Source organism: Panthera tigris, chromosome B1, assembly GCF_018350195.1.
Source record: "Panthera tigris isolate Pti1 chromosome B1, P.tigris_Pti1_mat1.1, whole genome shotgun sequence".
NCBI classification, from domain to species: Eukaryota; Metazoa; Chordata; class Mammalia; order Carnivora; family Felidae; genus Panthera; species Panthera tigris.
This window is the reverse complement of record NC_056663.1, coordinates 20,783,988-20,801,061: the sequence shown is the minus strand read 5'-3', so window position 1 is coordinate 20,801,061 and position 17,074 is coordinate 20,783,988. Positions and strand designations below refer to the sequence as shown.

Sequence of the window (17,074 nt, the reverse complement as noted above, 5' to 3'; positions counted from 1 at the left end):
GCACAACTTGGAAACAGTGAGGATATTCATTATTACCTGTATTACGTTATCCACCCTATTTTCTTTAATTACTATCTAAATACAGGGCATCCCAAATTTATACCTCCTGCCTAATTTCCTGAAGAGAAGGCCCTTGTTCGTTTCTGGCTCACCACTATATTCTTAGCACTCAACACGGTCACAAGCATGATAAACTGTAGTCAATGTGCTATGATACTTTTCTCCCTTGTAAATTGCCATTGTAATCTTCGCTGCATGTAGAAGCTACGTAACTGTCTTATAACTGGATATTTAATAAGAGGATGCAGGTGGCAACATGGGGACCTGACTGGCTATAAATTAAATACGGGAACTGCAGTGAATACACTTTATGAATCTTTATGGCTTCTCAAGAGACAAAACTTTTAGATTCCCAGTTGTGGTTCAAATGGGTGAGGCTGCAAGCTGTCTTAGAGACAGATCCAAGTATGTTCCGTAGAAGTGTAAGAAAGAACAGAAAAATGTTAAACTGCTGAATCGTTAAAAGGTATTAAAACCTGATGTGGAGATTTAGCGATGAAAGACTACCCAATTTTAAAAGAACATTTATTGTAGAAAAAGTATGCTCTCCACTTTAGATCACATTTTTAAAAAATCACTTTTAAAAAACTAAAATTATCGATTATTAATAAAACATCCTTTGGGATCAGATAGCTTGTCAATCATGCTGATCAAGTTTTAACCTATGCCGGTCCCAGCCATAATCAGTTGAGTTTATGCCACAAACCTGAATTCCATTTTAAGCAAAATAGTGAAAAATCATTGTAAGTACATTTAAATGCTTTCAACGATAACATGACTTTACAAAAAGATACTTTTTTTCTCTCTCCATATTTAAAGTTGTCACTTACCCACATTAAAAGCCGTAAACAGATTTTTTCTTGAGGGACCTAAAAAATTAAAGAAATATTTGTAAAATACTCATGTTTTGAATGAAATATCACACAAAAATTAGCTATTTTAAAAATTTTTATTTTTTAAAAAAACTTTTTTTAATGTTTATTTATTATTGAGAGAGACAGCATGCAAGCAGGGGAGGGGCAGAGAGAGAGGGAGACACAGAATCCGAAGCAGGCTCCAGCCTCTGAGCTGTCAGCACAGAGCCCGACGTGGGGCTCAAATGCACGAACCAAGGGATCATGACCTGAGCCTAAGTTGGACACTTAACCAACTGAGCCATCCAGGCGCCCCTAAAAATATTTTCAAAAACAAAAACAAAACAAAGAATATTTTCTAAACAAAAAAAAAGGTATTTTGAAAAGCAGTTCATTGTCTAAATTTTAGGTCCCATATGGGAAATACCAGTGAAATAGAGTCAACTCTATCAAGTATCTTCTAGGTATAAAATGATTTCTCAGGGGTGCCTGGGTGGCTCAGTTGGTTAAGCAGGCGACTTTGGTTCAGGTCATGATCTCATGGTTGTGGGTTCGAGCCCTACATCAGGCTCTGTGCCGACAGCTCAGAGCCTGGAGCCTGCTTCAGGTTCTGTGTCTCCCTTGCTCTTTGCCTCTCTTCCACTCACTCCCTGTCTCTCAAAAATAAATAAACATTAAAAAAAATTTTTTAATGATTTTCCAAATAACAGAATGATAGCTTAAAGGTGATATGAATTCACGGTCACAAGTTAAATATGATAGGAAATCTAGAGTATTTTTTTCAGTCAAGAACAGCTGCAATGCGAATGTTAACAGTGCTGAATTTACACACATACTACACACTTCATGCTATTCCACTGCTGACACAGCAAAAAGGGCAGGGCGTTATGACAGACAGCCAAGAGTGTGTGATTTCTAAAACTGCCAGGCATTAAATCCAGCCCACTTGCTGTTTAGCTATGAAGAAAAAAAATACTGAAGCTTTTTCTCCAAACTGACACAATATGAAACACAACTGGGGGGGGGGGTGGTGCTTCCGCCATGTGTATGTGTATCAAATCATCAAATATACTACAATTTTATTTGTAAAATTGTAAATTTGTAAAATTGGCTAATTTAACTATACGTTATTAAGCTTATAAAAAAATACAAGTGATGGTAACAAGTACAGAGCTACAAAGATCAGTCACTAGAAGAAAACTAGAAAGTGCTTCCACTTGACCAGAGATTGTCATTTCTAGAGCGTCATCACCTACAAATTACTACAATAGCTGCCACATTCTATCTGCGGAATTTCACACTGTCACCTCTTAAAATTTGTGGCCATTATTAATGAAAATCACTCATTCCTACTTAAGTAAAAACTGTGTGATACAAAAGCTTGCAAATTCAATAGTGAGACGTTTTAGAACATTGGAGTTCCCTATTCTGTATAGTTATCGGTGGAATCATCAAGTTCCAATTCTCTGGAAGTTATTTAGTATCCAATTTTGACATCTGACACCTCTTTTAAGTTACTGGTGTATGTTTCAGATGCTGGGGCTTTATCATCATCAATAAAAACTGCAAATTCCCACAGTGATGTCATTCCAGCCAGAATGCCATCCGGCAAGGGGTCGTCTGATGCATTAGAAACTTATGTAAGACCACGGACAGATAAGAACTTGCTGGCACACTGGAGAATCTCCTTCCCCATATTTATGCCTATTTTCTCTTCAATAGTGTAGAAAAGAGAAAGCATTGATAAACGTTCACTAGGTGATGAACCTCAAGTTACTACAGGATTCTTTACGCACGTACACACAAAATATGGAAAAGGATGAGCAATGGACACTCTCACACTGTGGTAAGAGACCAACACCTTTCTGGAAAAGTACTGAGTCACATATTAACAATTTCAACACGATTCATACAGTTTAACCAGCAATTCCTCTTTCAGGGATATCTCATAGAAGTCATTAGAATCTGAAGTGATGAATGTTCACATTCAAAAATGTCCGCTCACCTCAGTACCACATGCCATAGTCATAAGCCAGAAATTTTCCACAAGTATGGAATTGGAAAATAGACTATTTAATAGCCATTTAAAATGAAGACGCTCTTGTGATATGCCACTAAATTAATAAAAAGCAAGACACAGTCAAGTATACACATTATTTTTAGGTTTACTTATTTATTTTGAGAGAGAGAGAGACAAAGGGGGTGGGGCAGAGAGAAAGCAGGGGAGAGACAGAGACAGAGAGAGACAGAGACAGAGAGAGAGAAGGAGGGAGGGAGGGAGGGAGGGAGAGGAGGAGAGAGGGAGAGAAAGAAAAAATCCTGAGCAGGTTCCCTAACAACAGTGCAGGGTGTGACACAGGGCTGGGACCCTGCAAACCATGAGATCACAACCTGAGCCGAAATCAAGAATCCGTTACTTAACCAACTGAGCCACCCAGGTGCCCTGAGAGTGTACACATTATGCCCTGAGTTTTCTTGAAACCAAAACCAAAACCAAAACCAAAACCAAAACAACCAAAACCAAAACCAAAACCAAAACCAAAACCAAAACCAAAACCGTTATGGAGAAAAAAATGGAGGAAATGCAACAGCTGTTTGTGGTTGATGGAATAAAGGAGGACCCTGTGCGTTCCTGGTTTTCCCTGACACTTTAACATATGAGTGTGTGGCACCGTGGCTACTGCCACTTTCAGTCATTGTTAAAAGAAGAGGGATAAAGGGGCGCCAGGGAGGCTCAGTCGGTGAAGTGTCTGACTTTGGCTCAGGTCATAATCTCACGGTTTGTGGGTTCGAGCCCCATGTCAGGCCCTTGGGTGACAGCTCAGAGCCAGGAACCTGCTTGGGGTTGTGTCTCCCTCTCTCTCTGCCCCTCCCCTGCTCATGCTCTGTCTCTCTCTCAAAAATAAACAAACATTTAAAAAAAAAAAAAAAGGAAAGGAATTAGGGGCACCTGAGTGACTCAGTCAGTTTGAGTGTCCACCTCTTGATTTCAGCTCAGGTTATGATCCCAGAATTTTGGGACTGTGTCCCATCTCAGACTCTGTACTGAGCGTGGAGCCTGCTTAAGATTCTCTTTCTCTCCCTCGGCTGCTCTACCCCACTGGCTCGCTCTCTCTCTCAGAAAAAAAAGTAGAGAGATTAGCAAATCAAAAGCCTGATTCTTACGGGTTCAAAAAAAGAGGCTCATGACTGTATCTTATAATCGTAACTACTGACTTGTACTTGCCTTGAATCTAAGATAAAAGTTGACCTGTGCCAAAGTATAATTACTGCCTGTAAATGGTGTCCTCAAGGCAGATATTCTTTGGTTATACTTGGCAATATGTTATGTGTCCAGTTTTGACTACTTCTCTTGCCTCCCTTACCTGTTCACTTACACAAACCACAGTATTGCTTTCTTTCAACTATTATTTTCTAATTGAAATTGTCTATAAAGAAAACATTTACAATCTATTTGTCCTTTGTTTTTATGACTAATAAAAATCAAGAAAATTTGTTAGATAGATCTTAACCCAGGATTGAGGTAATGTACACACATATTTTTAGTTCCCCTCCCCCATCATTATTAATTGCCTCTTGCTCTGTAACTAAGCAATTGCATTCGGTGAAAACTGAAACACTGGAAGATCTTTTTTCCTGTCATTGATAAAATGATTATATCCCATAGTAACTAGAGTAGATCCCAGCTACTAGTAGCGTAAATAAAATAGTTTTGTAAAAAAACCTAACAACCGCCACCTCTAATATGGATCAGAGATTACAGCTCAAGTTTCTCACTCCTATTTCTTTCAGGTAAGAAATCTTTCAGTTCACGAAGCACTAACCCACCTTCGACTGTGCTTCAGACCCACTTCAGACCTGGTGATAAAGCTTCATGAAAACACTCCGTATTAAGTATATACCATATATTTTGTAAACCCGAGAGTTATTCTTCGTAGCCACGGCAATCACTAACTAATACAAAGAAGGAGAAGATAAAGAACAGGGGGAAAGAAAACAATAGTTTGGAACAAAGGTGGGAAGTAAATTGTGCATTTCTATCTCATTGTTCCAGATCACTATCTTAGAATAATTTAACTCTGGAAGTCTTAATTATCTTCACCTTATACCTGTGTTCTGTCTCCTGATTTCTATGTATCAAGTTTTAACTAGAGAACCTACTGACTCTGTGAAGAAGACTGACCTCCTTGGTGTTAAAATGTATTATGTGTCCTTTTTCGGAGAGATTGTTTGTAAACAACGGTTCACTATGCCATGAGCCTAGGTGCCAAATTTTAACTTTCTACCAGGTAAGGACTTAAGAAATATTTTCTCTCCCAGTTTTCTCTGCAGTGAGGAACATACCTTTTGGAGGAGTTTTTAGCAAGTGTGCATGAGCTCTGGGTCCCAAAGGCTTCAAATATAAGGATCCTGAGGAACCATTCTGAAATGCTGGTTTGGGAGGTTTTTCCTCATACTTGATGACAGTGGCATTCCCAGCTGTAATACAGAAGCGTACATTTTAGTTTATAGATAAATACAGCATCGATTTTCCACAATCTGTTCCTTTCCCCTTGAATCAACAAGTGCTCACTAAGCACCCCACAATATGCCAGTTATTACTGCACATTAGCAATATGAAGCTAATGCCATAACCAACGTGACCACGCATCCTGGCATAATCCAAGTTTATGTGTCTTCTCCAGTCAAGATTGCATCCCAAATCAAAGCTGGAAGACAAATCATACGGCCATCCGTGCCGTGTAACAAACACGCCTAAGGTGCAGCGATGAAGAGCATCCATCTCCACGGGGACAAGGCAGATGTGCCAATAATCTAATCATAATAAACAACGGCAGCCCGCTGTGTTGAAATGTGAGAACAACGATGTACAAACTCCATGACAGTAACAAGGATGAGAGCTGGTCCAGATCCTTCCTTACTATATCCAGGAGGTAAAACTCCCTCATTTGCCCTGGAACAAGGTACCTGAGTCCTAAAGCTAAAACACAAAAGTAAGTCCCACCTAAATAATGAAAAACATCTTTAACTGACATGTACATCTTTCCTCTCTACTCAGAGAGGAATTCTCTCAGGAAAAAAAAAAGGGGGGGGGGGCGCCTGGGTGGTTCAGTGGGTTAAGTGTCCGACTTCAGCTCAGGTCATGATCTCACAGTCCGTGAGTTCAAGCCCCGCGTGGGGCTTTGTGCTGACAGCTCAGAGCCCGGAGCCCGCTTCGGATTCTGTGACTCCTTCTTTCTCTGCCCCTCTGCCTCTCGCGCTCTCTCTCTCAAAAATAAATAAACATAAAAAAAAAAAACAAACCAAAAAATTGTTTCCAGGCACTAAAAGAATGACTAGACCAAGAACTCTTGGAGACACTATGATGCTAACTGATGTTGTTTAGGCTGTGGTCTAATTCTGGGTCCACTACCACAGTTCACGAGGCCAAGGGGGCTGCCACAGAATTAAACCTACAACATTTCCCAGGGAATGTGTCAGGGTATAAGGTAGAGGGAAAAATTACATAAGCAAATACTATGCTTTAGGTGTAATATGCCCATGAATCCTTGGAAACAGCACCTTCCATTTTGCCATGGTCTCTAATTTTGCCTCTGGTTCTTCATTGGGACACTAAAGGTAAAAGGCAAACTTAGCACATCAAGGGAAAGTGACACTTGAGAATAAAGAATACAACTTTAAAAAATAACGGTGGTACTTTACAACTTGGTTTTCCATCAGAATCACCATTTGAAAGGATGGAGAAACAATGATAACAAAGACTTAAATAGATGCCTTGCTGAGTCTTATTTCTGCTTTTGCCCAGTAATGACTAAAGCTCTTTAGCATCAAAAAATAAGTATCAAAACAAACACTAAGTATCTTTCACAGTTGCTTAAGGGGTCTTCCAAAATGGTGCAACTCCACGTCTCATTTATGGCTTCCCGTTGGATTATAAAGGGAAACCAAATCCTCTATAGAATCCTTAAGATTTGTATTTGTACTTGAGGCAGGGAAAGGGCAGAAGAAAAAGAAAGGAACGTGGCTTGATTCCTGCCCTGTGAACTCCAAGTGAGAATGTATTTTCACATTATATATTCACTCACAATATAACTTGATCCATAATGAAGTCCCGTGAAATAGTGTTCTTCTGCTAATGCTACACGAGTGGACTTTGTGGTTACTTTAGGAATACAACATCATTACCATTATTTATTGCAGTGTTTTGGGCAGGGGAGTCTATGTTTTAACAGTGTCAAAAACCTCACAGTAAAAGTGTGAAGAATAGTACCAGCATGTACAGATAAAGACAAATAAAAAATGGTTTCAAATCTCATTAAGTGGTATTTAAAAAAAAAAAAAATAAAGGAAGCAACAGTAATGAGCTGTGGCGGGGGGGTGGGGGGGATGCGGAAATCAGTGTTTCCTTAAAACACCATTCTAAATCCACATGCGTCCACAATTGAGTCATCTTTGAAAAAGTGCACTGTCCAGAAGCTTAGCTCCTATAAGGATTTTTAACAGTACTATTTTGCTTTCCCTAAGAGATTAATTACCATGTTACACAGCATTCAAGAATATAAACCCAGCACTTTGTCATTTTCTCTCCACATCCAAGAAAAAAACCAACCAACCAAACGAACATGCTTGCAAAGTTTTCTGGTCCTCTTTTCCCATAAAAGTTAATCTTTTTATCCTGGTCCCCTTGCTAACCATACAAACCACTGGCATTTTTACATCACCACAGCCTTACCGGGCCAGAGCGGCAACCTACAGGTGCATTCATTCACTATCTGGTTCTCAAACTTCATTTCCCTGCCACTGGATTTTTTGTTTGTTTCTTAACTGACATGCAACCCCTAGTCCTGGGCATCCAGTTCTGCTCTAACACTCAACACCTAATCATAAATTTATTACCAACCTGGATTCCTTTCTTCACCCCACATTAGAAAAGGGTCAGATTCTACCTTATTTACGACTATGTTATAAATTTGAAGACAGATACTTTTCACTAGGCTAAATTATCCCAACTCCTACAACAGTGTTTATAGATGTCACAACTAAACCCATAAAGACACGCTGTTATTCCTCCCTGATGTATGTCAAGTCATGCTACAATGAGCCATCTGTTCATTCTTCCTGTGTCCATATAACATTTCCAATATTAGGTCAAATCAACACAGAGTCGTCCCTCCTACTGAGAGGTTTCTGTCAATTTCCTATCCTTCTTTTCGCTTCTCTTTCCTCAGAACCTAAAGACTTGGTCTTTCTGAAACTGAAAATTACAAGGAGCTAATGTAAATGACAATACTGAAGATACTGCTATTATAAAATTCAACATAACTTTTTAAAGGACGTGGGACAGAATTTCATAGTCTTAAGATAACATAAGCAAAATTTCATAGAGCATATCTTTTTGATTTTCACATAAAATGGATACTGGCCTTCAATTAGCATTTCAGTTTTGCTAGATCAAAATCCCGGGAGGAAGTAAATGACGTTATTGAACTCTTGACCATGTATTATAACAATTTGATTTTAGTCTTACTTTTCTTGAAACATTTTTAAAATTATAGTCGGCAGAAAAAATAAGTCACCTATTCAGATTGTGAAAAGTTGAGTTTAATTTACAGACCCAATAGAACATCGTATGATCCTAGATTTATTCATACTTTTCGTTTCTAAGCTTTAAACACAAAGACTTTCAGTTTCCAAAAAACAGACTAAAAGGATTTCTCACTAAAGCACAAGACGAATTTCTCATGAGGCACAATAGTCCTGTCCCTTGGCTCCCTGTCACACACAGACAGGAGGTGTGGTCCTGGAAACAAAGCACCAGGCTTCAGGCTCAGCATAAACACCAGGTCTAGCATCAGATCTATCATCAACTTTCTAACATGGGAGGGTCAAAATTCCTATAGAAGGATACAATTTCTGAGTTTGACTAGGTACAGTCATTTACGCACATACACTTACACATGTGTGCGTGCGCACGCACACACACACACACACACACCCACACTTTCTGACGACCTATATACACATGGCCTGCCTTTGCTTTTTCCCGGTTCAGTAATAGCAGACACAAGCTGGGCTGGGCTGCACACACTTTTATGACCAACAATTACACATCTTACAATTCCCTAAATACTCTCCAGCTGGTGCGTTGCTTTCTAGTAAACCCCAACTTGAAGGATGTACTTGTCTATGAGGCATGATATCCTAAAAGTATTTCTCCTGTCCTCTATTTTCAGTTCCTAACAAGGAAGCTGGTTGGGTATCCTGAAGGTATCTCAGTTTTCCCCTGTCCAGAGCTATCACACCCAAATGATAAACACTTGGTGGCAAAAGTTGCAAAATGTTAATATCATAGTTTCAAGTAATGGAAGAGAATCTATGATAACCGAGTTCTGGTCCTGACTCGGCCCCTGCCTTGCCTGCCTCCTTTCATCTCTCTATGTATAATGAGTGGGTTTGAAAATCATGTTTGGAAAGAGTACATATGCCCTCACAGGACCCTCACTAAATAAACATGGTACTCAGTACCTGTGAGATAACAGAAAATATATATTGGGTCTCTGCCCCCAATTCCTCGCACAGATCTCCTCGACATCCTTATAATTTCTTAGGTGACAAGGAGTATCTTCTGTTCTAATGAGGTGACTCTATGCGGGTTGCTGGATGGGGACTGGTCACTAGCAAGGCCAGGTCATGATTAGAATCTTAGAATATTCGGTCCCTGCCCTTCATTTTCTTAAGAAGGGAAAAGCACTAAAAATCTACTTAATGATCAATCATACCTATGACATGAAGTCTCCATAAAAGTCCCCAACTATGGAGTTGGGAGAGCTTGAGTTGGTGGACACACGCAGCAGCTGGGAGAGTAGCAGCCTCAAAAGGGGATACACGTTCCTCACCCTTCTCATGTACCTTGCCCTACACATCAATCCCACCCAAATGTTTGTCTGCATTCCTTATTATATCCTTTTATAGTAAATTGACAAATGTAAGTAAATGCTTACTTGAGTTCTGTGAGCTGCTCTAGCCAATTTATCAGACCCAAGACAGGAGTCGTTGAAACCTCCCAAGTACACCCGGGTAGTGAGCAGCACAGGTGACAACCCGGACTTACAAGTGGCATCTCCAAGGGGGAGGACGGCCTTGCAAAACTGAGCCCTTAACATGTGGAATCTGAGGCTGTCTCAGGTAGACAGGGTCAGGACTTTGCAGACGACCCACCTGGCGTGTCAGGGAATTGCTTGTTGTGGTAAAAACTGCTACACGTCTAGTTGGAGGAAGTGAAATGTTGTGAGTGGGGGAGCAGTGTGAGAGTCAAGGAGACACATAGGAGGCAGGAGTGGCTTTTCCCTCTGCAGGAGGGAAGGACTTTCTAGATAGGTTTTTCTATTATAGTCCTAGTGAAGCCACAGTCATCCTCAGAATTCTCTTCTACATGGTGCTGCAGGGGCCACGACCTCTCAGTGACAGTCTGTCGAGTCAATACATGATATCACACGTTTGCCCAGCTCCCAGCAGCTGTAATAACAACTTAGAATTGCCCTTGTTCTGTGGTGATCCTTGGTCCTAGCAGCCTCAATTATGCCAGAATGATAGATTCTCTGGAATCCTTAGTTTCATTTCCTCATGATCAAAACGGGATTCAAATGGAATAAATGAGAGTAAGAGAGATAACAGAGTCTCAAGAGAAAGTGAAGAGATTCTCAGAGAAACCTAGACAGAAGACCTTCTTTTCTTATCCCAGAAGGGCTTTTCACTGTTCCAGACTTACTTGCAAACCAAAATTTCGTACTACATTCTGGCATCTGGTTAACATCAGTTTTTGGTTTTGTTTACTGAATTATGTATACGCACAGAGCCAACATTCTGCTTCTTTCTTGAATATTTTTGTCAATCTGTCTAACGCCACCCACTATGCCAGACCATCTGCCCACCTGGCTTGAAATCAAGGCGCTACCGAAGTCTACGCTTTCAGATTCCAAAAGCCAAGTTACTCAACTGTGTAAAAACAAGAATGTCTCATATATACCCCAGAAAAACACTGAAAGAATGAAAACAAAATTAATGCCAGTCTAGATAATAGTATCTGCTTATTACACAGTCCATTCAGATGTGCATAAGTATTAAACCTGTAATACAGGACTGCCTCCAACCTTTCCTCACCTGCAGCAGACGTCACTAGTCAGACACAAACTGGCTCCGAACCCGGATGCAGCCTCAAACCCTTTCAACACTCTATTCCAGACACATCTGACCCACTGACCAGTGTTGGCGGGTGAGACAATACTCCTTTGCCCTCGGACTGTGGGTAAATAAGAGGAATTCTTCTATCAACTTGATCACTTCAACAACGCAAACACCCACCTTCCAGACTATTAGACACCATCTTACTATAGTGAAGAAAATCCAAGTGGAAGAAACATTTGTTGCTGCAAAGGTTCTGAAGATGATGCGGCACTGCCCTCCCATGCATCAGGTGAGAATCCTGGGGCTAGGAGGGTAGAAGATCATCCAGCTTCCCGCGAGTAAGGAAAACTAGGAGGAGACTGAGGTAAACGCCCTTTTCTATGTCTCAGCTGAGTCGGGGCTGGCCATGCAGGTGAAAAGTCAAGAATACTCTGTTTCTTTAGCTACCTTCCTGTTCTCCTACTTCTAAAACAGTACCAACAGCTTTGGTGTGCATCTCTTACATTTCCCACCTTACCATCTGTCTCTCAAAAATACACATTTTTTTTTTTTTTTTTTTTGTGGCCAACCCGGAAGAAGGAAGCCGTTGGATTTCACACTCGCTAAAGGAGCAAAATTATATGCTCTCTAAAGACTTCCTTCTACACTTACACAATGGCCCTCAAACCTTCAAATCTATTCAAGACCTACAGTAGGTATTCTTATCCAATGATCTTAACAACTGGATTTTAGCGGAGTCTGAAAGAGCTTGTATTTAAACTCTACAAATGAGCATATTTGGTACAGAAACCATTGTGCAATATTTCGGGCTAATATCACTTTTAAATTTTCTGTGCTTAGAAGGACACACAGAAAGAACCAGCTAAAACCTCCAAGTAAGAGAACTGTATTAGCTTATCATAGCTTGATTTAGTCATTTGTTTTATAACTCAATGTTATTTCTAAAGGATACCAAACTACCAAGAACCAGCTAATTTTACAAGAGCACTATGCAATCTCCGAAGTTCTTAAGTGATACCACTAACAGAATCATATCACAAAGAAACGAGCAAAGCAAGAACACATTCTTTAAAGGGGTTTAAATGCTTAACCCAGTATGAATCAAAACATTGATCAAAAGATTAAATTCTCACATGACCCATTATTATCAGAAACAGAAAATTTTCAGTCCAAAATGATTTTTTCACAGGCCTTTAAAAGGCACACATCTTTAATATCTTTGCATATAATATGAGAAAAAACATAATCAAAGATATAATGTTTTCATTCTAGGAAAATGTTTTTCTGTATTCATACAACTCTAAGCTACATACACAAAACTATTTGTTATTTAATCACAAATAAAGCCAAACTGTCTTTAATAATAAGGTAATTTCATGTGCCCAGAATGTCAACAATGCCACTGAATTAGATTAACAGTCTGAAAACACAGAAAATAGATAACACAACCGTTTCTACTTACAACCATTCACAAATTAAACATAAACATGCCGAAGACAGATTACTATTAACAAATCACCAGGTGCAAAAGTAACAATCAAGAGATGCTAAATCAATTTATTGAATACAACTTAAGCATGCTTACAAAGAGAAGAATCAAACCAGAAATCGTCGACCTACTTCTTTTCCCAGTAAGCGTGGCTAACAAAGGAACTATACAAAGGCTGTAGGATCCCAGGACCAGCAATGTCAGTAAGGTAGCATCATAGTGCCTCTCTGAACCAGCCGGTGGGGTGAGTGTAGAATTGATAAATATTTTTGAAGAAATCTCCGTCTCTGTACAACTGCGAAATCCTCCTGGTACAGTCATTTAAAAAGATCAAAGCGATCTTAAGCAGGAACCGCAGCCATGTTCACTCTCCTACCCCTCATGCTGGCTCTTACTGAATTAGAACGCAGGGGGGGAAATCCGTAAGCTCCGAGGCACGACACAAAACAGATTAAACCGCCTAGCAAATCAAACTAAGAAAGACTCATTGATCTGAATGCTTAATCTGCAACGGGGACGCATCGCCACTAGACAGGCTCTGTGGGTACATGGCAAACTCCTTTGTGACGGGACAAAAAGGAACGGACAAAAGCATTTTACAACCTCCTTCGGAGAGTCGGCCACAGTACTGAAAGAGTGGCCAAGTCAACATGGCTGTCAATGGCAAACGCTGGACGGCGGCACGACAGGACACGTCTGCTTCCGAGGGTCACAAATTCCACTGCTGCCGGCCCTCCGGGGGCACGCTGAAGAGTCTGCTCTGGCAGGCTGCTTGGAAAGGTCACACTGCCCACAGAGAAAGCTGCAAGCCAAGCACCTGAAGACAATACACGCGTGAATTACCTTTTCAAATGCAGAGAGAATCACTGGTTCCACGCAAACCTTTCCTCTTTCTTCTACGCCAGAGCTGTAAAAGCGAAACACTAAGCAGATACTACTCCTTTTTCATTTTTTAAGGAACACGTTTTAATAGCCCCGGCGTGGTCGCACACAGCCACTTACTGTCATGTGAGACAAGCCGGTGCTGCTAAGTGACCTCTGAGAAATGCGCTCATTAATTCGGCGCCTTCTCCTCCACGCATTCACATCCTGAGTCCTGTCACGAGCTGGCCGAGGGCCCTTGGACCAGCGACAACCTCTCTGAGCCTCAACTACCTCATGTATACAATCGGGGTGGTGCCACAACTTATTTGAGTAAGAAAAAAAAAAAACAGAGAGAGAACGCATGGGAACCGTATAACCGTGCCCCACGCAGAAGGTTCAGGAACTAGGACTCCACTTTGTCCTTGAAGCAGAGGGAGCTGCCCTCCTCCCCACCTCACACGAAATCATCCTATTACCTCTGGTATTCTAGTCGTCCGGGTTAACTATTCTCTTCAACTACCTTCTAGAGAAGGACCATTTCTTTCGCATTCCGTATCCCTTGCTGCATCTATTGTGGTGCCCGTGCACAGCAGACACTGCACAATTGTTCAAAGTAATAAATCCGTGCATTATTTTGTAAGGAAATTCAAAAAGAGAGCAAACAAATACCAAGACCAAGTACATCCTTTGAATGAAAAAGAGGGCTCAATTGATTCACCCATTTTATACACGGAGAAAAGAACTCACCCTGACAACTTGAGAAATATCCTGAGTTTACGTTACTTAAAACTAGGCTTGAAGTTACACCCGTCATAGGTCATGGACGCTAGCATGCGAAATACAAGATTATAAAACATACATCTGCAAAATCCAGTCTTTTACAAAGAAATCAAACAAGTTCTCCTTATTCTGATTTCCAGTTGGGTTCCAACAGCCCTTATATCGCTCTCATTCCTTAAACCGATAAACACTACTGCTTCAGATGATACACTTTAGCATCCCCCTTGCAAAAAAAAAAAAAAAAAAAAAAATACCGGGTGGCTTCAACACAAATATTTCAGTGTTTCACAGCATGTGCATCAGAAAAGAAGGTCATTTAAAGAATTTGCTCTTCCTGCCAAACTTTTCGAGAAGTTCCAAACGAGAAGCAGTATTGACATTTTCCTCTCAATTGCAGGATCAAAATTCTGATAATTATTTGTAGCACGTTAGTTTTTCCTGGTGACTATGGTTTCAACGACCCGTGAAGTCTGGTGTCAAACCAACTTACAGTTACTGCTGTAAGTGCTCAGATCACTGTGGGTGCTGGCAACAGAGGACGCGCTTCCTGTCCCCCTCCGCGCAGAACTTTTCAAAGAGGCTTTGGATTTAGGAAGTGGTCTACGCAAATTCACCCAAGACGGCTGTGCTTTTTTTAAGGATGTAGGTTTTCCTTGGGATTAAAAAAAAAAAAAAAAAAAAAAGAGTTTCTACTACTATTCATCTTGACAGTTTTTTTTAAATAATTTTTTTTTTTTTTTTTTTTTTTTTTTTTGAGAGAGAGAGACAGAGTGTGAGTGGGGCAAGGGGAGGGGCAGAGAGAAGAGACACAGAATCTGAAGCAGGCTGCAGGCTCTGGGCCGTCAGCACAGAACCCAATGTGAGGCTCGAACTCACGGGCTGTGAGATCTTGACCTGAGCCAAAGTCAGGCACTTAACCGACTGAGCCATCCAGGCACCCCAAAAGACTTAAGCTTATAAACTTAAATTCCTGTACTAATTACTGGGTTAAAACACAAACCAAATATTCAGAATCATGAAATCTTCCCATAGACTTGACTTTTTATTTTTCTTAATTTAGAGGCAATGATGAGGCCATCGGGACCTGTGAAGGGTAGCTCTAACTGTATAACCTGAAGTAATTAACGCAGGTCTTCTGTGGAGACCCACCTAAAGAGCCATGTGACTCATGAGCTTTTGGCAACGTTGAAATCAAAGCTATGACCTCCGCCCATTCCGCTGATTAGAAATTAAACAAATTCACCCATTCACCACTAGGCTACTGTATTAAAAAACAGATGAAAATTTTAAAACCAAAACACAAAGAAAACTTCAATTTGAGGATGGAAAAAAAATTATTTAAAAAAATGCCTAATGCCTACCACCAGGGGGTGCTCTGTTATTCTTTTCTTCATCTCCATTTTTACTGCTTATTTGCCAAACTTAAGGGGTCTTCACTCCAAACTTCTCTTTCTTTCAGCAAAAGTGTTTCCACTTATGAATGAAATATGTATGCTTCATATTCTCTGGCATATATGAGACCACACTATCCTGATATTCATACCTGCTACCGGTTTATGGGCATTTCCTAAGTTCAATCTTTACAACTCTCATCGAACCCACCTCTCAGTCTTCTTCGTTTACTTTACTCTAACCGTTGCCTGTATGGATGGATCCCAGGTTCCCACGTGCAGCCTCTCCTCTAAATTCCAATACCACTTGCATTTTAAATTCCTTACTGAATGTTTCAATCTGGACATTTAGATACCCTCCTCCCTACTTAGGCTAACTGTAACTTCCATTTTCCTTTTTCCCAGTCTCAAAGCATTGGGATTGTTCTTTTTCCCCCAGATCCCCATATAATCTAGCATGAAGACTCTCAATGGTAGTAGTATTACCTAACAAAAACATGCAGAGCTGAAAAAGACCTTACGTAAAAACGGCCATGTCATGTATTCCTAACAGCACCACAGTGAGTGAGACAGTATGTCTGGGAAATAATGCCCACTGCTTTATTGCTCATTAAGATTTCATTTTCATAGAGAAAAAGGAGATCTGTCATTTAAAGTCACTCACATTAAAGCCCTCCTATCTCCAGCTTCATCCTTGCACTTGTTAACCGTAAAAATCAAAATGTCACTTATTTTATTAGCAAAAGATGAGTTTATTCGGGAATGGCAGAGAATCGCAATTTGAGACCTGCAAGCTACGGCCAAGCCACAAGGAAGTCTGTGGAACATAGGAGAGGCATGCTCTTCTATAGAGGACGGTGAGAATTTGGGAAGGCCGTCATAAATGAGAAGTTCCATGGAGTAAACTGGGAGCTGGGAGTAGAGTGGCTTCTCACTGGCTGAGTTGTGACTGGCCCTCATTGGCTGGGCTGTTGCTGCGGGGAGAGGGGAGGGAGCCTTCCTTCCTCCAGCTGAGATAATGAAGTAGTATCCACTTGCAAGTTTAGTCTCTTTTGCTGGGATTGCTGCTGAAAAAGTGGTGGTGAGGCATGAGAGCTCCCCCTGCTGAGCCTCCTGATTCCATGTTAGCCAGGTTTCCCGTTACTAATCTTCACGCACTATTCTTTTACATTTGTTGTGTCCTCTGCTACAATTAATGTAGTTTTCTCTCCACAACCAGGATCTACTTTTTTTTTCTTTTTAGATAGTGTGCGTGAGTGCATGAGCAGGGAAGAGGGGGCAGAAATAGAGGAGGGGGAGGAGAGAGAGAGGGAGAGAGAGAGAGACTATCTTAAACAGGCTCTGTGTTCAGCACAGAGCCGGATGCGGGGTTTGATCCCACAGACCCAAGGTCATGACCTGAGCCAAAACCAAGAGTCAGGTGCTCAAATGACTGAGCCACACAGGGGCTC

General features: G+C 40.8%; 1 protein-coding gene across 5 annotated transcripts in view; it reads right to left on the bottom strand.

The window, feature by feature from the left end:
* Nucleotides 1–17,074, bottom strand: part of MTUS1 (microtubule associated scaffold protein 1) — a 171,155-nt gene that overhangs the window by 66,476 nt on the left and 87,605 nt on the right. For 3 of the 5 annotated variants that reach the window (XM_042983038.1, XM_042983039.1, XM_042983041.1), the window contains 3 exons: nt 14,723–14,884; nt 5,259–5,393; nt 891–929 (listed from right to left, as the gene is read on the bottom strand). In XM_042983038.1, the coding sequence (XP_042838972.1) occupies nt 891–929; nt 5,259–5,393; nt 14,723–14,884 (336 nt within the window). Of the gene's footprint in view, nt 1–890; nt 930–5,258; nt 5,394–12,719; nt 13,322–14,722; nt 14,885–17,074 lie in introns of those variants that run through there. The other 2 variants (XM_015545142.2, XM_042983040.1) reach the window with 2 other exon arrangements.